This window comes from Culicoides brevitarsis, chromosome 2 (assembly GCF_036172545.1).
Source record: "Culicoides brevitarsis isolate CSIRO-B50_1 chromosome 2, AGI_CSIRO_Cbre_v1, whole genome shotgun sequence".
NCBI lineage: Eukaryota > Metazoa > Arthropoda > Insecta > Diptera > Ceratopogonidae > Culicoides > Culicoides brevitarsis.
The window spans coordinates 7924552-7946428 of NC_087086.1; the positions used below are offsets into that span (position 1 = coordinate 7924552).

The 21877-nt window shown below is 22.3% G+C and overlaps 1 protein-coding gene across 1 annotated transcript in view; it reads left to right on the forward strand.

Annotated features, from left to right (window-relative positions):
* LOC134831249 (protein nubbin-like) overlaps positions 1-21011 on the forward strand; it is a 73408-nt gene extending 52397 nt beyond the window's left edge. Inside the window, exons 4-7 of the mRNA XM_063844929.1 lie at positions 9967-10017; positions 17385-17488; positions 18412-18744; positions 19675-21011. Of these exons, the coding sequence (XP_063700999.1) occupies positions 9967-10017; positions 17385-17488; positions 18412-18744; positions 19675-20604 (1418 nt within the window). The 3' untranslated portion in view covers positions 20605-21011. The remainder of the gene's footprint in view (positions 1-9966; positions 10018-17384; positions 17489-18411; positions 18745-19674) is intronic.
* The last annotated feature ends 866 nt before the right edge of the window (positions 21012-21877 follow it).

A 21877-nucleotide genomic window follows, 5' to 3' on the forward strand; every position in this document is an offset into this window, starting at 1 on the left:
TCTTTTCAATAAATACCAAAAGGTCGAGTTTCATTACTCAAAATTGAATAAAATGAGGGACAAGGGTCAAGCGTTCTCGTTGAAAGACACCGTATAAACATCATTTAGAACAGAAAATCAATAATATGATGAAAAAAGAAACAAAAGCTGCGTTTTGGTCAAAGGGATCAGAAAAACATCTGTAGTTGTCCAGTTCATGCATTTTTCGACACCCTCAACTTAAAATCTATTTAATTTCAGTTTTATCTCTTTTTTTTGTGTTTTGTTCCTTTGTTTTGTTTAAAATTATTGATTGAATTGAAAAATGTTTCGCTTCAATGGGGTCACAGCTTTTGTCCATTTTTACGAAAAAAAAGCAATAATTGTTACTAAATAAATTCATCCTTTTATTTCTTCCACACTTGGACAGAGTCTCATTGATTAAAAATAATATAAATTAGATCTTCAAAAGAAAAATCTCCCCCTCTCTCTTAACTGGACCAAAAATTGAGGTGTTACATATTTCTTTTTCTAAAATTAAGTCATTAAATTTATTTGAAAAATTTTAGAGCGAAATTTGCCAAAAAAAAAAGAAACACCTTTGATCTCAATTAAATAATGTCCTCTTTTCTTGTTTTTCGGCAGAGGGTGTTCGCGTGGCAAATGTTTGTTTATTCGAGAAATAATCTCGTATTGTCTCGAGAGAGCAACTGAAATGGAGTGTGTCGTGTTTTCATTTCGGTACGTGCCATTAAAGATGTTCGAACTCGAAAAATTCGTTCATGACTGTGAATTAATTATTATGAGATTTTTTAATGTGTGACCTGTAACTATTTTTAGAGTAGGTTAGAGAAATAAAATATGTTTAAAATTTGACAAAATTAATTATAATTAAATAAATAAAATCAAAATATTTTTTTAAATTAATATTTCTTTTTAAAAAATTAAAATATTTAAATTTTTTGATAAGAAAATATTTAAAAAAAAAATAAAAAAAATATTTTTTTAATTGAAATATTCAAATAAAAATTATCAGAAAATCAATTAAAAAAATTTTTGTAGAAAAAAAAATTTAAAAAATATATTTTTGCTCACTTAAAAAACAAAAAATATATTTTGCTTGAATTTTTAATAATATTTCACTAATTTTTTTTTAACGAAAATATTTTAAATTTTTATTTTAATATAATTTGAAACATTAAAAATAATTTAAAATTTATTAAATAATTGAAAGCAAAGTAAAATTAAAGTATTAAAAATATTAATAAATTTATTCACATTTAGGCAAAGTAATAAATTTATAAAAAAAATATTTTTTTAAAATAAAATAAAATTATACAATATTTAAATAAATAAATATTAAAATATTTTAAAAAAATAATTTTTGTAATTTTAAATAATTATATTTAATTTAATTTAAATATTTTTTTATTAATATTTATTTTAATAATTTTAATTAAGTTAAATTTAATTAAATTGATATTAAATATATTTTTTTTTAAATTTTAAAAATTATAAAAATATTAAATATATATTTTTGTATTTTTTATATATTTATAATTTTTTTTTTTTATTATTATTTCTTTAATTATTTTTTAAAAATTATTGTCAACAAAATTTTTATAACCTTTGAACAAATTCTATAAATATTTTTACTCATTAGAAAAATATTAATCAAAATCGACTTAAATCAGAATTCATCCTCCCGTAAGTACACGTATCTCGTGAGGGCATTGTCTTATTTCTCATGTCTTAGACAGAAAATCGATGAATGAATGAATCGTATGTAATAACGTAACAATATCGATTAAGCAATAAATATCTTTGTACGAAGTCGACGACGACCATTCAATGTGCCGTTACTTTTATTAGCGCTATTCTTGTTATTTCTATTGAAAATGATTCTGAAAGAGAAAAAATAAGAGGAAAGGTCAGCCAATGCGTTTAAGTTTTTTTTTGTTTGATGAGAAAATTTGGATTTAAGTTTGTACAGTGTTGCCAAATTCAAAAAAAAAAATAAATTTAAAGAATTTTTTATAATTTTTGATGCAAAATTAAAATTTAAGGAGAATAACTCCTAAAAATTTAATTTTGCATCAAAAATAATTAAAAAATTGCTTGAAAATTCATAAAAATATAAAAAAAAATCAAAATTTGGCAACCCTGTATTAATAAAAAAAAAATAATAAAAAAATATAAAAAAAATTTAAAAAAAAATTAAAAAAAATATAAAAAAAATATTTAAAAAAATATAAAAAAAATAATATTAAAAAATTGCTTGAAATCTCAAAATTATGCGAATTTTGGCAACCCTGAATCAATCAAAAATAAGAAAAAAATAAATTTTGTTCTGAAAATCGATAAAACACTTGCCAACATCGAAAATGGCAGCAAAACAAAAACAAAAACACGCACATTCGCCCACAAAAAAAAATCAGTCGAATAAATACTTAGCCAGACAGTACTTTTGGTGTTTATTAATCTCCATCCTCCTCACATTCGCACACACACACACGACGCGCGCTCATGTCTAAGGATCAGACAAAACAAAACTGTATCTTAACTATTTTTAGCATGAAAATCATTTCCTACTTTTTTCGTGTGTATTTTTTGCGGTACTGACTACACTTTATTAGCGAACGACGACGAGAGTCATGTATGGTGTTAACTAAAGCAATAAACGGACTATACGGAACAAAAGCCCAAGATAGTGGAATGATATCATGAAATTGTTTATTTATTTCGTGTGTGTGTGTGTGTTGATTTGACCTACAGACGGTTATTATTGCTTTTTGCACAGCTTTGAGATGTTTTGCCGCGCGAAAATCGATTTTCATCGACGATCCTTACCTGTGCAATTTTGTCCCTTTAATTCGGGCATGACTGTCAAAAAACATCAAATTACGATGCATTTTTACGCAATTTACACACAAAAATTAGAGCATGAGAAAATTTTTATATTTTACATGAATTGCAATAAATTTGGGTAAATTTTATTTTAGGTATAAAAATTCACATTTTAATCCATTTTTTTGCTTGATTCACATATGTTGCGATTAAATTTAATCGTACAACAAATAACTCAAGTAGTACAGGTACCTTGAAAAAATTTCATAGAAAAGACAAGAAGAAAGGGATATTTGACAGATTTTTTTTTTGCATTAAATTTCAAACTGATTATTTATTTTTAACCATTTTTATTCGTTTTTACGAGAAAAAATTCAAAATAATGAACAGATGCATTCAAGTTGTGCAATTCAGTGTAATGTTGATGCATTTTTTTACCTTCTTACCCTAATTTTATATTTTTTTTACGAATTTGGTTAGAAAAAAAAATTATTCTGATGTAAAATTTTTTATGTGGATTAAAGTTTAATTTTTATGTTAAAAAAAACGGGTAAATTGTAACGAGATCGATTATTATTTATTGTGAATGAAATAGGGTTGAATTTATAATAAAAATGGTTTAAAATGGAAGAAATTTTGTTGAATAAAAAAAAACGTTGAATTTCTAGAATATTTTTATAAATTTTATAAAAGTACGTTAAAAATTTTAATTTCTTTTCGAGAATATTTTTTTTTTATATAATTTTATAAATTAATTTTATATAAGAATTTAATTATTTAATTTTTTTTTTATATTTTTTAAAATTAATTATTAAATATTTATTAATTAAAAACATAAAAAAAATTATTTTAATTATAATTTTAATTTTTTTTTTATTAAAATATTATTTCTATTAAATATTTATTATTAAAAATTAAAAAAAAAAATTATTTTAATTTATTTAATAATTAAAAAAATTAAAAAAAAAAATTATTTTAATTATTTAAAATATTTTTTATAAGAATTTTTTTTTTATTTTTTATTAATTTTATATAAATTATTTTATTTTTATTTATTTAATTTTTTTTTTAAATTAAATTTTTTGATTATAATTTAAAAATTTTTTTAAAAAACTTAAAAATTAAAACGAAAATAAATAAATAAAAATAAAATTCGATTTAAATTTTTTAATTAAAAATAATAAATTAATTTTTAAAAAAAACAATAAGAATTAATTTAACAAAAATACTAAGGGGTTTTTTTAAAAAATTTTAATTGCACAAAATTTTTAAAAATTATTTTTTTAAATTATTTTATTTTTTTAAATAAATATTTATTTTTTAACAAAAAAAATTAATTAAACATTTAAATTTTTATTAATATTTTTTTCACGTATTAAAAATATATTTTAATAAAATAATTTCTTAATAATATAATTAAATTGAAAAAATAAATAATGTTGAAAAATTAAAAATAATTTTTTTTTTATAATAAAAATATAAATTTTATATTAAATAATATTAACAAATAAAACATTAAATTACATAAATAAGTATTTTAATTAAAAATATAATTTTATTATATATTTTATGAACTGTCATATAAATTTTCTATAAAATCTACACAAAAACTTCTATCATTCAAGATAAAAAAAATAATATAATTGAACTTTTTTCTTTTCCATTTCATCGTCCATACGCAAACATTTTAACATTTAATGGAATTAAAATCGATTTAAACATTACTGTAACTGTTAACGTAAATCTATATGTTCCTCACAATGCGTGTATTTTATTCTTATTCGTTCGATATCGTACAATAACGTATCGCAGATGATAAAAAAGCGAACGAAGAGTGCTTCTTCAGTAAGAAGAAAAAAGTATAAAATACGATACGAGCATTATAAAAATTAAATGTAAAATAAAAAGCGTAGAGAATGAAGATGCAGATAAGAAAATTGTATTCATCATCAAAATAATCGTCGTCGTTACATTATAGTTTAGTTTAGGTACACACATAAAAAGAGACGAAGATGAAGGAATATATTAAACAAAGTCAAAGACATTCATACAGCTCCAACTAAAGTATATAACGTTATAATAATAATAATACTAAAAAACGAACCATAAACCTCTTGCTATTTTATAAGCAAGTTATACACGTACGCTACAGACATACGGCGTGTATGGTAAAACATTTGAAAATCAAATAATAGCGAGCCTCGAGAAAAGAGGGGAAATTGCTGTATATTTTTGAATAAAGTATATTTTATATTATTATTATTAACATTTACATTACCTTCATCATCATCATCGCATCATCTTCCAATCCATGCGATACGAGTAAAAATTTAAAAATTATGCACCGCCCATTTTTTACATATAACGCACCAACACACACAAATTTAATAAAAGTGCCCCCCTATCTACGTACCGTACATGCTGAAAACCTAAAAAACGAATTAAATAAGGCGACGCTTTATTTCAACATAACTTTACATCTTTTCATATATGTTTGTATATATGTTGTACATGTATGAAAAATAAAAATAGGGATGAAAAACTAAAAGAAACACACTCACACAAACATACGGTACACACGTATATACGGTATACGGTACACGTGTACGGTATGTATCATATATGCAATATGGGGCGTCCATACATAATGTCCATTCCGTACACGTCGTTTGGTTTTTTATTTATTTTTGAGTTATTCGCCTTGAACAAAATAAAATAAAATCAGTTTGAAAAAGCTGCTTTGAATAGTTAGACGTGTGTGTGGCAAATGTGTCATGTAAATTTTGCTACATTTCAATAGTTGTTGCAAAATACTCAACAATTTGAATATTCATTCCAACGACAACCGCCAACCAAATAATACGCATCAATCAAGAAATTTTTTTAAAAATATATATTTTTAAAAAATTTAAATATTTAAAAGTGATTAAAATTAAACCAAATAAAATATATATTTAAAAGTACAAATAATATTTAAAAAAATAAAATAATTTAAAAAATGACCTGATTTTATAAAAAAATATTAAAAATAATATTAAAAAAATACAATTTACAAAAAACAACAAAATAAACAAAAAAATAAAATAAAGTGTTGATGTGATGCTTTTAGTACCAGCAAATTTATTATCAGCCAACGAGCCAACAAATATGGTTCTATCCAAAGTGCGATCATGGAGCGGCAAACGCGAAGATAATAACAATATTAATAATGGAGTTAAGCGGGAATTAATTCGCGCCTCACCCGATAAAATTAGTAAATGTAAGAAAAATTTTCATTTAAATATTAAAATAATATTAAAAATAATTTAAAAAATATTTAAAAAAAATAATATTTAAAAATTTAAAAAATATTTAAAATAAATAAATATTTATATTAAAAAAAAAATTAAAATATTTAAATTTAAAAAAAAAAATAAATTAAAATTTTAAATTAAATTAAATAAATAAATAATTTAATAAATATTAATATTTAAATAATTTAAATATTTTAATAATAAATTTTTAATAATTTAAATTTTTTTAAAATAATTTTTTAAATAAATATTTAATTAAAATATTAAATAAATTTAATATTTTAATATTTTAAACATTTTTAAAATAAAACTATTCAAAAATTAATAAAAAAAAAATTAAATTAATAGTTGAAAATAAAAATTAAAAAAAAATCACTTGACAAAAAAAAAATAAAATTTAAATGGAACGCACTTGATATTAGAGTACATTTTTAAAAATCCACATAATTTATCGATTGAATGCATTTTTCTCTTTATATATTTAAATTTACGACCCTCGAAGTTGTTTCTCCCTTCGATATTTATTTATATTTAAATACAACATGCTAATAATGCAATCAATGCGTCTCTTTCAAAATATTTCTCTTTAAATGGACCCTTTTTACATATATTTACGATAAATGGCGCGTCACGGACTAATCACGCGTTTGGTCGTACTTGACAAATATGAGAAAAAAAAAGCTAATCAATAATTTTGAGATGAATAATTTATTCTTCATGAACGTGACTCCTTCCAAAATTTCATTTTATTTTTTTTTTATTTTGCATAAAATTTGCACAAGCACCTTGAGACCTTGGCACAAAAAAAATTTTGTACATGAATATTAAACAGACATTTTTTAAAATATAAAATAGAAAAAAAAATAGACTTAACACCTGCCTAATTATTTTTTTTTTTTGGCAATTATTTATGCAAAAGAGAAGAGAATAGAAAAAAAGTAACATAAAAGAAGAAAAAATATTTTTAATGCAATTTCTTTTGTTCCCCTTGTTTTCTTTTCTTTTTTGCTTTTTTGTCTTCTTTTCAACTTCAAAGGTGATTTGCATGTGATATGTGAAGATCTATTGTTCTCACGTCTACATGAAGAGATCCGAAAATTGACCGAAAAATTTTACCTGTTTACATTTTTATATGCAGATTCCCTTTTTTTTCTTATTTTTTTTTAATAAGAATCTTCATGCGGGGAACAAACAATAAATTTAGAAAAAAAATTTGAATATTCAAAAAAAAAAAAAAAAAAATATGAATTTTTGTGAGAGATTTTTTTTATAATAATTTATCGGCTTTTTTTTAAAGAAAAAAATTTTTTATAATAATTTATAAAATATAAAATTAAGAGGAAGAACCTTTTTTTGACGAATATTTTTTTTTATTGTCCAAATCTTCCTTTATTTGCATTCCCATGCGACCAATGTTTATCGAAATATTTCTTTTTGCTTGTCATCCGGTAGCTGCATTTTTTGTATCTTTTAAATTTGTATCGATCATCAAAAATAAATATTTTAGAAAAAAAAATTTAAATAATAAATCATAATCCTCTTGTTACTATTCTAATAATTCTCCCTTGAACACGAAAATTTTTGCATCATCATTATTTTATTTTATTTCTATTATTTACACAAAAAATTTGGAAAAAATAAATCGATACAAGCAAAAACCATTGAAGCATCAATAATATAATTTTTGCATGGAATTTTGCGGGGGATGTTCACGTATAATTATCGTTAATGCACACAAAAACATGTCTGGACTTACTTTTACATATTTTGCGGGAAGACATGCAAAATTTATCGTCTTTGTATATTTTTATTTTTTTCTTTTGGGAGGGGTGTGATACTGTCCGAGACGAGAAAAACGTGTAAATGTGAATATAATATTAATCTAAAATAAGTCTAAAAGACTCTTTCATGCAAAGTACAGCTTTTGAAAATTTGAATTAGCGTGTGGTGAATGTTAAAAATGAAATTTTTACTTCCATACATTTTTTGTAACGCAATAACTCAAAAACTGTTTAATTTATCGATTTAATTAAAGAGATCAAATTTGTTCGTTTTTGTCTAAAGAAGGTTTATGAATCAAAAAAACTCACTTTTGAACCTTAGAAACTCGATAAAATTGAGAAAAAGTGAAGAAATGTTCATTGCATACTTTTAGGGTTTGATTTCTTTGTAGAACGAAATCTACGGGTCCATTTCGCATCAAAGCATAAATTTCAAGCCCAGTAGCGTTCTAATGAACTTCATGACTTGTAGAACATATTCAAATATACATTATATACATATGTTTATATGTTAAAGAAGATACGAAAAACAAACCGAATGAAAAAAAAAACTTTCCAAAAACTCTCATGGGATCAATATATTTTAATAGAAAATATGTGTCCAATGTCCGAAATGCAGTTACAGACACAAAAAAAAATATAATTCGCTTATGGATTTTCACTCACACATGAAATAGGTAAAATATTGACCAGACTTGATATTTTATTATTTTACTTATTTTGTATTTTTTTTTCTCTCTGTACATGAAAGAACATAAAGTGACCCTTTTATTCACCCCTTTTTTCGGAGAGAGAGGAGTTTTGACAACAACATAAAATAAATGATGATCGTAAAAATGCATTCAGATGTTCATTTATAACATATTTGCTTAGCTTATTTATTTAAATGTGCATCAAAGATCATATTTCACAAAAAAAAAAAAAATATAAAAAAGAAGTTCCGAGTCATCTTCGTCGACATCTTTCAATATTTTTTTTATGAACATAAGAAAAAGCAATAAATTAATGTCACAGCATCATCGTCCAGGTGTTGTGTTGGCGAGTTGTTTAAAATTTACTAATATGACACCACCCGTCTAATTTTGTTCCGTTCTCTTTTTTGTATGTGTTTGTGCGATGTATGCTTAAAATGGTCGAAAATGTTATTTTTGAGACTGATGCAGATAATATAATAAAAGGTCAGATAATAAAATTCACACTTTTATTATTATTTTTGTATAAGTTCGAGTATTGGTCATTATTTATCGGAAACATCTGAATGTTTTGAGAAAAATTTTTTGGGTTGGCTTCGTTTTAATGAAAAAATATTTCAAATAATATTTTCTGATTATTTTTCAAAATTTAAACTATTTTTTTTTAAATTTTCAAAATATTTAAAAATTAAATTCTATTTATTCAAATTTATTTTTTTTTTAAATTATTAATTTTAAAATAAAAAAAAAAAAATATTTAATAATTTAATCAAAAATAATTTTATTTTAATGAAACATTATTTTTAATGAACGAATTATTTTTAAATATTTTAAATTAATTTTTTGTGATTTTTTAAAAAAATAATTTTATTATTTTTTAAGAAATATATGAAAATTACTTGAATTATTTTAAAATATTTTTTTCAATTAAAATAAATAAAAATCAAATTGAAGAATTTTAAATAAACTTATTTTTTTTATTTAATTCAAACTAAAAATAAAAACTTCAAACTAAATTTAAAAAAAATTAAATTTAGAACAAAGAAAAATATTAAAAATTTAAATTTAATTTAAAATAATAAAAGTTAATTATAAATTTTAATTAAAAATTTAAAAAAATAAAATTAATTAAATTAAAAAATTAATTTTATAGAAAAAAGAAAAATATTAAAAAATATTTTTTTAAAATAAATTAAATAAAAATTAAATAAATTAAATAAGTAAAAAAAAATTAAATAAAATTTTAAATAAAAATTAAAAAAAAATAATTAATTAATTATGATTAAAAAATTAATTAAAATATATGAACAAAATTTAAAATAATTAAAAAAAAAATAAATAAAATTAATAAAAATTATTTTTTTTCTTTTTCAGATCTTCCTATCAGTAGATTATCAAAGACACCATCGCCAGCGCCGTCACATGGTAAGTTCAAAATTTTTATTTAAATTTTTTTTTAAATTTATCGCCTTTTTCTTCCATCTTAATTACGATAATCACATTGATGACATTTTAATAGAGCTAAAAACATAAACAAATTAGTAGAAAAAAATCCAAACCCTTCAAAAGTTCTTCAAAAAAAGGCATTACATATTGAGGAAGTGTGTCACAAAATAAATAAGATTGATTTCTTGCATCCTTTTTTTGTTGTCGTTAAAGAGAAGATGATGATTTTCATCTCAAACGTAACCCTTTTTTTAAATGTTTGTATTTATTTTGTTACCTTGAATCCCTTATTTTCAAGTTTTGACATTTATTCCAAGATACAGATGTTCCGTTTTTTTTTCTTCTGTTATTTGATGCTTGGGTGATGTAATAAATAACTTGGATTTCTGGCACGCTTATGGCACGCCGATTTAAAAAAAAAATTAATTGAGCGATTATCGATCGAAAATATTAAAATTATGTTAAAATATTCAAATTCAGGTCAGAAATTCAGTCAATACGAAAAATAACATGTTCATGCATTTGAATTCAAATTTTACTCCTTTTATGCGGAAAAAAGTCTATTGATCTCTCACGTTTGTACGTTTATTGTACCTTTGAGTCGTCCTTTGACAATGTTGGTCGAAGTAATAAAAAAAGAGGACCTTTTTATGCAAAATATATGTTTGGTCTAACCATCAAAGTCATTATTAAAATTGAATTTGTAGACCTTTTAGTCCTTTTTTTATGTATTTTTTATGTTCAAAGAAAAAAAATACAATCAATCATATTTTTTTATAAAATAAATGTCTCATTTTAACATGACTTGAACATTTATTCCCATTTTCGGAGTACTATTTTCACGCTTTTCTGACATTTTTTCATGAATATTTATTTGTTTATATAAAAATGAACTTTTTTTAATAAAATAATAAGAAAAAAAAATAATTAGGTATTATGATAATAATAAATAAGTAAACAACATTTTATACATTCCTTTGTTAGCATGTGCTTTTAAACATTTTTTTGTACTTTTTTACATTATTTATGCGCTTTGAAGACAATAAAGGTAGAAAAAAAGTTAAAAAAGGGAAAATCGTTTACATAGTTAATTAAATCAACACCCTCCTTTTTAATTGTATAGCATAAAGAAGCGCATAATCAATTAAAAAGCTGAAACATGGGACAAAAAAGTGATTAAATTAACATTTTACTTTACAAACAAGGGAAGTTTAATCATCTCTCAATGCGTCATAAATTATCAACTTTGTCTCGGAAAGTGACATGTGATTTTTCTTCAAGGTATTATTATTAATAATGTTTGTTATGTATTTTATATAACATTAATAACATGGAAAAATAAATATGAAAAATTATAATATATAATTATGAGTTAAATGCTAATGATGTTTCCGCTTTCACCTGTTGCTAATGTGTAACGCATATTTAATTTAATGAACACTTTATTAATTGTTTGTTGATAAGAAATGACATTTTTTTTGTGTTTATTATGCATGCACATGTTTAATAAATTGACAATAATTTTTTATTATTTTTTTTTAAATTAAATTTTTATTAAATATATTAAAATTATATTATTTGAATTTAAAAATTTAATTTTAATAAAAAAAAAAAAAAATTAAAAAAAAAAATTAAATAAAATAATAACTTTTAAAAATTAAAAAAAAAATTAAAAATAATAATAAAAAAAATTAATTAATTAAAACTTTAAAATATATATTAAAATTATAATAAATATATATATTAAAAAAAATATTATATTAAAATATTTATATTTTTTTAATTTTTATAAACTAAAAATTTTAGTTTGAAAATTTAAATTAATAAAATTCTGTTTAAATTATTATAAAAAATAAATAATTAATATCCAAAAATTTTCTACATTATTTTAATAATTTATTTTTTTATAAAATTTAATTTAAATATTTTTTCATAATTAATATTTATATAAAACAAAATAATTTAAAATTTATTATAAAATATTTTAATTCAATTTAATAAAAAAAAATTAATATTAATTATTTAGTTAATATTTTTAATATATTTCTACTACAAAAAATTATTTTATTTTTTTTTTATATATATTTTTTAAAATACAAAAAAACTTATAAAAGAGCAACATCTCAATCCTTCATCTCAAGAATCATAATAATAACAAAAAAAAAGTTAAAACGCAATGCAGCACCCTTTTTTCCTTTTCAACAACTTCTTTTTTATTGTTTATTTATATTTACATAGACTTCATTATACATTTATATTATATTCATTCCAAATAAAAAACACAACTTAATTCAAGAGAACCACTAATAAAAAAAGGGGTTTCCTCCGAGATCACTTTGATATGCAAAAAAAAGGTATCGAAAAGGGTGCTTACACTTTTTTTTTTGATACGCAATGAATTTAAATGTTAAATATTTAAATAGGAGGATATATTTTACATGTTACCTGCCGTTGAAAAAGGGTGCACTTTATTAAATAATCATAAACATGATCTTGATCATTATAATATGTATATTATATTGCGTAACAAAAGGGTATCAAAAACACTTGTGAATATATAATATTATGTTAACACGTTTTTTTGTCAAGGTATATTATAATAAAATTATTTAAATAAAAAAAATTAAATGGAGAAAGGATGCGGTTGATTGGTTTAAACTTTTTGTTTAAATTTAAATGTATTAAAAAAGAGGCGGCGTTTCATTAAACATTATACATTATAATAAAAAAAAGAATAAAAATTTAAATTATTTTGAAAGTTATATAAAAACATATATGTTAATATTTTTAAAAGTAAAATTTAAAATAATAATAAAAAAATTTTTTAAATAAAATTAATATTAAATTATATCGAAAGTTGTATAAAAATATATGTTAATATTTTTTATATATAAAAAAATTAAAATAATAAAAAAAATTTTTTTTTTTTAAATAAATTTAAAATTATTATTATTATTATTTTATATATAATAAAAAAAAACTAAATAAAAAGTATAAATATGTCACAATTGTTTACTCATTCATATCATATTATTTTAATACAAATATAAAGAAATGTCGTTAAAAGAATGGAAAAAATATAAAACAATGATGATTGGATTAAACTTGCATCTATTGTTTTTTCATCCATTATTCTTATTGTTATTTATTATTTTTCTACTATTTTATATTATTATAATAATATATAATGTTTACAGCGGAAGGATTATTTTATACAAAAAACAAGAGAAACTCAATTTAAAAACAAAATGGCGTTAAAAATAAATTTTTCACGTAACGTACTTAGTTTAAAAGGAAAATTAGGCGTAAAAAATCACAAAAAGGGACCAAGTGTAACAAATTTTAAAAATATAAAAATTAGCTATTTTTCAATATATTATGATAATAATAATTTCCATAACATTATTTTGACCCTTCCCACTAAAAAAAAATCAAAACCCTTCATCATTTGTTCCTGATGTTGCAAAATATATTGCAGCTAATAATTTTTTTTAATCATGCTATCGATAGCAACTCCCTCGTAACATGCACTCGTGATCGTATCATATTCGCAATATTATTAAAATTTTTGTTATGTTACAATTTGTTGCAATCTGGCATCATCCGGGCGCAGAAATACAAAAAAATCGATCCATCATGTGTGCTGATTGACTGCACAAATCAACCCTAACTCTTTGATGCGTGCAGTCCGTACTCCGATTAAAATTCAGGAGATGTTCTCTATTCAAATCCAGTAAAATTTTCTTCGATTTTTTATTTTTTTTTTGTATTCAAATCCTTTTTTTTTCTTAAAATCATCCGACAACAAAAATATTTAAATTTTTTATGGAGTGTGCTGGACATTCTCTTCATCATCGACTTTTCCACACGTTTTGTCATAATTTTCTGCCGGACACAAGAAATATTATTATAATTCGACAATCTATATTCAAAAATCATACAATTTTATTACATTATTATTCAATACTCGTTCAGCATTTCGCAATGGCCTCTTTTTTTTCGTTGCCGTACAACACACAATTTTATGCATATTACCTCGTATGGGCGAATAAAATCAGAGTTTGTACGACGAGATTTTTGGTCAGTGCCACATTTAAAACATGAGAACATGGAAAATAATGTGAAAATCATGTTCCTCATGAAAAAAAATCAGATAGCCGTGAAAATTCAAATTTTTTTCTCTCAATCCTTTTTCTCGGCAAAAGTGGATTTTCGAGTATTTCTCACTCTTTTACTGTATAAAGGGGTAGCATATGCGAGAACTGGTCAAATTTGAATCCAAAAGCAATAAAATGAATATGGAATCAATATTTTTTATTTTATTTTATGTGTGAGAATAAATAAATAAAAAAAAAAAAATTGACAGAATTTCCTTGTAAATGTATAAATTTTTATCATTGAACAAATGAAATTTAAAAAAAAAATAAATTTATTTATTAAAAAAAAAATAAATTTAATACATAAATTAATTAAAGTTAATTGAAATTTGTTTAATTTTATTTACTTAAATTTAAAAATTTTAAATTTAATTTTTTTATTATTATTAATTTTATTAATTTAATTTTTAATTATTTTTTTAAATTTTTAAATCACTATTAAAATAAATATTTTTAATACATATTTTTTTAATTATTTATTAATAAATTAAATAATTATAATTTATTATTTAATTAATTTCAATTATGAAATTAAAAAAATATTTTTTTTAAATTTTATAAAAAAATTAATCATAATTAATTATTATTTTTTTTATTAATTAATTTAAAATTTTTAATAAAATTTAATAATAATTAAAAATTAATTTAATAATATAAAAAAAATATTTTTTTTATCCTTTTTTGTATAATAAATACAAAATAATATAATGATAAATTTTAATAAAATAAAAAAAAATTATTTATTTATAAAAATTTAAAAAAAAATCATTTTAAAATAATTTTAAAAAAATTGTTAAAAATTTAGAATAAAAATAAAGAAAATTAATAATAATTTTAAAAAATAATAATAAAGGAAAAATCGTCTGAATACAGTTCAATGATAAAAACAAAGTAAGATAAAAAAATCAATCAAAAAAATACCGACAAACATATTTTAATACATCAAATAATTATTCAGCTCATTAAACATATGAAAGAAAAAAAATCAGAAATTAAATAAATAATTTGCTTTTTTTCCGAGTAACATAAACACAAATTAAAATTATAAAAAAAAGTATTTAAAAATTACTCTTATTTAAATTGCATTAAAATGTATCATTAATATAAAATAATTATTTCTCGGGTATTTTATTTTATTTATATTTTTTTTTTGCATCTTCTCTCGGAAACCATTAAACGAACGTGGTAAAGACCGGTAGCAAGAAGATGCATAAAAAAAGAAGATGATGATGAACGAAAAATATTCTACAACTATAAAATATTTTATTTTATTTTATTTTATATAAATTTATATATGTTTGTATGTATGTTATATATATTATAATCAATCACGCATAATTGTTTTTTTTTTATTTTATATTTTTTTTTAGCTTTAATGTTAAATGTGTGTAAGCATTCGTATATAATTATATAAATTTCAACGTGAATATCTTCGAATTTATTGTTTTTAATATTATTTTATATATAAATGTTAAACATATATATTATTATAATAATAAACGTTCAGATAAATTTTATACGAAACTCATTAAGCATTATTTTTTTTTTATATTCATCTTCGTAAAATAAGATAAAATAAAATAAAAAATGACACGCAATTTTCGTAGAACTCGAATTATATCGGCGAGATTTAAACAGAAGTTCGTTATTGATACATCTGTCTCCTCTTGATATATTTTTATATAGTATAAAATTCAAATCGTATTACATTACACACAAAATCATAATAATAATCAGTTAACTTTACGCCATAATTTTATCCTTTTTTGTGTGTGTAATTCAGATTTACCCTTTTTTCATTTAGATTCACAAAGAAGAGATAATACCGCCTGACATACGTTCTAAAAAAAATACAAAAATGGAGAATGCCAGCAGAATTACATATGTAAATGTAATAATACGAGTTTAAAACGTAAATGCAGATGTACGATTCAAATTTTATTTTTTTTTTTTCAAAGGGGTTCGGATAAATAAATCGGTTACTGTTACGATGCAGCGCGTTGCAGGGATGCAAAAAAATAAAATTTATTATTTATTAAAATTATTATATAAAATATTCGACGGGTGTTTAGGGGTGACTTTTTTTATTAATAATTTTTTTTTGTATGAGTGTTCAAGTTTAAAAAAATGTCTGTTCAAGTAGATTCAAAAATCACTTCAGATAAGGGGTTTAAAAAAATTGAAAAATTATTAACGCATTCGTGATTGGTCCAAATTTCCGTTAAATTATTTTTTTTTCATTTCAATGAATTTACTTCCGAAAACAAAAAAAAATCCTACTGAGATAATTTGACGTTGTAAAAAATTTTTTAAAATTTTTTTTAAGAAATATTTTTAAACATATAATTATTAATTTTAATTTAAAGAAAAATAAAAATTCAACCCCGTGACAATAACAAGAAAAGTGTCCCATTGGGATTTTGTCTCTTATGTGAAAAACTTTTTTTTTTTGACTCTTGACTTTTAAATTGTTGATGTAGGTCGTGACAAATGTAGTGCGCTTCAAAAAAAATTATACGGGCATTTTTTTATGATGGATTTAAAAAATATTAAATCGCTTTTTAATAAGTACCATTTTATAAAATGACACGAGTTAAGTACAAGATAAAGATGGTTCTCGTGATAAAATGACAGAAAATAATCAAAAAGTGTCATAAATTAAATGTTAAGTAGGAAAAATAATTTATTTATTAAAAAAAAACATGGCACGCGACATTCATTAATTTTTTTTTTTTTTTTTTATGATTTTTTTTTTATTTATTAATTTTTATTTTTTTTTATTTTATGATTTTTTTTTTATTTTATTAATTTTTAATTAGAACCAATAATTTTTTGACTTTTTTTATAAATTTAATTTTATTTTTTATTAAATTAACCTCAAATCTGGTTAAAAAAGTTTAAAAAATTAACCTTACGTTAAAAAGAGACCATCAATAAAAAAAAAGACAACTAATCACCGATTTATGCTGGTTTCTGGTTTTTCACGATAAGAACCAGATAAAGTTCTGCATGACTAAGCAAATTTTGTGTTCAAAAGCTTTTTTTCTGGTCAAACGTGAAGTGAAGTGGAAGAAAAGGGCATCTATTTATATTTTTTAATATTATATTGCGTCGTTGTTGAATAAACAACAAACATTATTCCTGTTGGCGAATTAAACAATTTCCCTTTTTTTTATCAATTTTTTGCAGATTACGACAGCAATGATGGCAGCGGCAGCGAACGTGGTCGTTCAAGAAGTCCTCCGCCTGTGAGAAAAGAAAGACATCATGATAGACCATCCGCTTTAAATTTGGTGAGTAATTATTTTTTTTTGTATTAAATGCTGTTTCAAATAAAGTTGAAATTTTTTGTTTAATGATTTTTTTGCGAAAAAAAAACAATAAAATAATTTTTTTTTTCAAAAAAATAAATAAATAAAAAAAAATATTTTTTTAAATAATTTTATTATCTACCTATTAATTAATTATTTAATTTTTTATTTTACAATTTTTAAATAATTTTATAAAAATAAAAAAAAAATTAAAAATTTATCTAAAGATTTTTTTAAAAGAAAATTAAATTAAAATTATTAATTTTTTTTTTTAAATATTTATTTATTTTAATTATTTTTTTTATATAAAAATTTTAATTTATTTAAAAAAAGTTAACAAATTTTTTTAAATAAATAATTTTAAATTAAATAAAATATTTAATAAATTAAAAATATTGAAAAAAAATTTTTTAATATTTTTTTTTTTAATTATTTTTTCGAAAATTTTTTTTAATTTTTAGAAAATTATTTAAAAATTGTAAAATATTTAAATGAATTTTAAAATTTATTATTTAAAAAAAAATAAATTATTTTTTTAAATTTTTTTTTTAAATTCGAAACGAAAAATTTCAATTTAATTTGAAACAGCTTAAACACAAAATAAAGAAGAAGAAAAAAAATGAAGGAGATTAAAGGGTGCAACGAATCACAATCTACAAAAAAAAAAAAATTAAACGAAAGGGGAAACAGATTTTTTCATTTCAAAGTTGCCGCGAGGCGCGTGCCATTTATAGAGATCGGATCAAATAAAAAATGAATCACTTCCTTATCCCTTTTTTTTCTTCTTAAATTGCTTCTGGTTTAATGTCAACAAACGGAAATCAACTTTTATTATTATCACATAATCACCTCTCGCAACTAAAACTAACCCTTTTTTCCATTTTTTCTCTCTTTTTCATCAACAGGTAACTGATTCGTCGCGACACACGCCGTCACCGTCCCCCGTTCCCTCAAACACGTCGTCGCACCATCAAAATAACAACTTGAACGTTGCTGCACTCGCAGCGCTCCAAAGCCAACTTCCGCTGGCAGCTCCTTTGTTCCTACAAAACCAACTTAGTCAGTTGAGTGGCTTGAGTAATTTGTCGTCGACAGATTTGAATGCGTTGCAAGCGGCGTTACAGCAGGCGCAACAAGCCAATTTCCAACAACAATTGCAAAGTTACATGCTGATGCAGGGACAGGGCAACTCGCAAGTGGCTCAGGCTCAAGTTGCGCAACTTTTGATGCAGAGTCAGGTAGGTTTTTCTGAAATTTTTAAATATTTAATTAAAATTAGTTTTTGAAAAAATATTTTGTTAAAAGTTGAATCAAGGTCTTTCCATGGATCAAGATCGACAGAGACAGGTTAGGAATTTTCTTTCAGTGTCTCGCTTTTGTCGCTTATTTTTTTTTATTTAGAGATTGCAAAAAAATTTATTTGAAAAAAAAAATTTTTGAGCATATTTTTTTATGTCTCAAAAAAATTAATAAATTAATAAAAAATAAAAAATTTTTAAAAAATTTTAAAAATTAAATTTAAAAAATAATTAAATTAAATTTATTATATTTAAATTAATTTTATAAAAAATTAAATTTTTTCAATTCAAAAAAAAAATTAAATTAAATTTTATTATAAAAAAAAATAAATAATTTTTAATTTAATCAAATTTAAAAAAAATAATTAAATAAATAAAAATTATTTTTTTATAATTTGTAAAAATTTATTAATTAAATTTTTAAGAAAAAATCGAAAAAAATATTTTTAATTAAATTTTAAAAAATAAAAAAATTTAATAAAAAAAATTTATCGAAATGGAATTAAATTTTTAAAAAAAATAATAAAAAATCAAAATTAATTGAATTAAATTAATTAAATTAAATTTATTAAATTAAATTAATTAAAATTAATATTTAAATTTATTTATTAAATGTGAATTTTAATAATATTTTTTTCTGATATCGGAAAAATTATTAAAATTTAAAAGAAAATTATTTTAAATTTAATGAAAAAATCTTATCTTTTATATAAATTTTTTTAAATGTTTAAAAAATAAAATTTGTCGTTTTTTTTAATTTTTTTTCGAGCTCAATTTAAGTTCAATGGCAATCTCAATTTCAATGCAATGCAAAATTTTAAAATTTTTTAAAATAATTTTTACTAAATTTTACCTTTTTTTCTCTTCCAGATCCAACAAGCGATGGCTCAAGCAACGCAACAACTCCAATCACTCCAAAAGCAGCAACAACGCGAACACCTGAAAAACAGTCACACACCAACATCGGGTCATCACAGCAACTCTCCGCTTCACAGTCCCTCCGGAAGCCCCGGCATTCACAACACCGCGCTTTCGGGCAACCAAACGACACCTCCCAACGTTGCGAGTCTCAATGTCGGCGGCATCCTCACGCCATCGACACCCGGTTCGGGCACTCACACCCCCCAAATGTCAAAACACGCCGCGGCGCCCCGCACTCTCGAACCATCGCCCGAAGAAACCACCGATCTCGAAGAGTTGGAACAATTCGCCAAGACCTTCAAGCAACGTCGCATCAAATTGGGCTTCACGCAAGGCGATGTCGGACTCGCAATGGGCAAATTATACGGCAACGACTTTTCCCAAACGACCATATCACGTTTCGAAGCACTTAACTTGAGTTTCAAGAACATGTGCAAACTGAAACCGCTGCTGCAAAAATGGCTCGAAGACGCCGACAGCAGCATATCGAATCCGGGAGGCAGAATTTTTGGCACTGCTGCGATGGTTAATCCGCTGACGACGCCCGAAACGATGGGAAGACGACGCAAGAAGCGAACTTCGATCGAAACGTCAGTTCGGGTCGCCCTGGAGAAAGCTTTTATGGTGAATCCGAAGCCGACGAGCGAGGAAATTACGCATTTGGCGGACAATTTGTGCATGGAGAAGGAAGTTGTGCGCGTTTGGTTCTGCAATCGACGTCAAAAGGAGAAACGGATAAATCCTCCGCCAGGTGGCGTCATGGATTCGCCCGAACAAAGTTTATCGGGGGCCTCGGGAAGCATGTTTTGTTTGCCGCCCATGGGAAGTCCCTCGCCGCACGTTTACTCACCAATTGGCGCAGGCATCAAACAGGAATGACCGCACACCTGGAATCCCCTGACAATTGACACACAACAACATTCGCCGCCGCATCGAGAGAACGGAGCGTTGCTCAGAATGTTCTAAAAAAAAACGAAAAATCGCATATCATGAACCTCTCTCGAATCGAATTTTTAAAAAATTCATGAAAAAAAGTCCGATTCGACAGCGATTCAAAAAAATGTACAGATTAGTTTTAAAATATGGTCCAAAAATCATCAAAAAATATTAATGTTGTGTTTAAATGACGTGAAAACCCCCCAGTATCGATGTGCAATTGAATTCCGATGACGCGCCAACGAGTCAACGACCGAATCTGAAACCCCCTTTTGATGTCTGGTACTTTTCCATCTTCGTCAATAGCTTAGTTGTGACCGATATACAAATTTTTTGTATGAAAACTGTTAAGAAAAATAATAATTTATTACAAATTAAAGAAAAAAAAATTGAAAAAAAAATTTTTTTTTTAGGTAAGAATAGCACTTTAACTCAATTTTTAGTACCAAATAATGAATATAATTAATAATGTAGTAAAATCATATATTTAAAAATATATAAAATTAAATAAAAAAAAGTATACATTAAAAATTAAAATTAAATATACGACACAACTAAACAAAAAAAAAAATAAAAATTATATATTGACTAATTTTAAACACACATTCAACCTATAAATAAATAAAATTATATAAAGAAAAAAAAACTATTATGTGTATAACTTTTATATATAATTAAGATCTAGATTTATGTACTTTTTTAATTAATTAAATATTAATAATATTTTTTTTTTGTAAAAATAATTAATTAAAATTTGTTTAAAATTTATTATTATTAATTAAATTAAATTATATTGTTTAAGACATTCCAACTTTTTTCTTCCACTCTAAGTTTAGGAAAAAAATTTAAAAAAAATTATTTCTTGCCTTTTAAGTTTAAATTTCTTTCTTTTTATCTTTCTTTCTAATTATTTAAATAAAAAGAATTTAATAAAATATTTGTAAAAAAAATACACAAAAAATTATCATTGTATAAGAAATTGATGTTCTTTTTTATTAAAATAAATTTTTAGGAAGTTTAGCACAAAAAAACGTAAAATAAATGTAAAATTAATGAAAAACAAGAATTGTATAAGGTCCTATGATGATAAAAAAAATTAGTCATGAAAAATAAAGAGAAGAAAAAAATGTACAAGTAAAAAATTGTTTTTTATTTAAAAATTTTCCTTAAATCAAAGTTGCTTTGATTTTAACCTCAAAAAATAAAAAAAATTAAA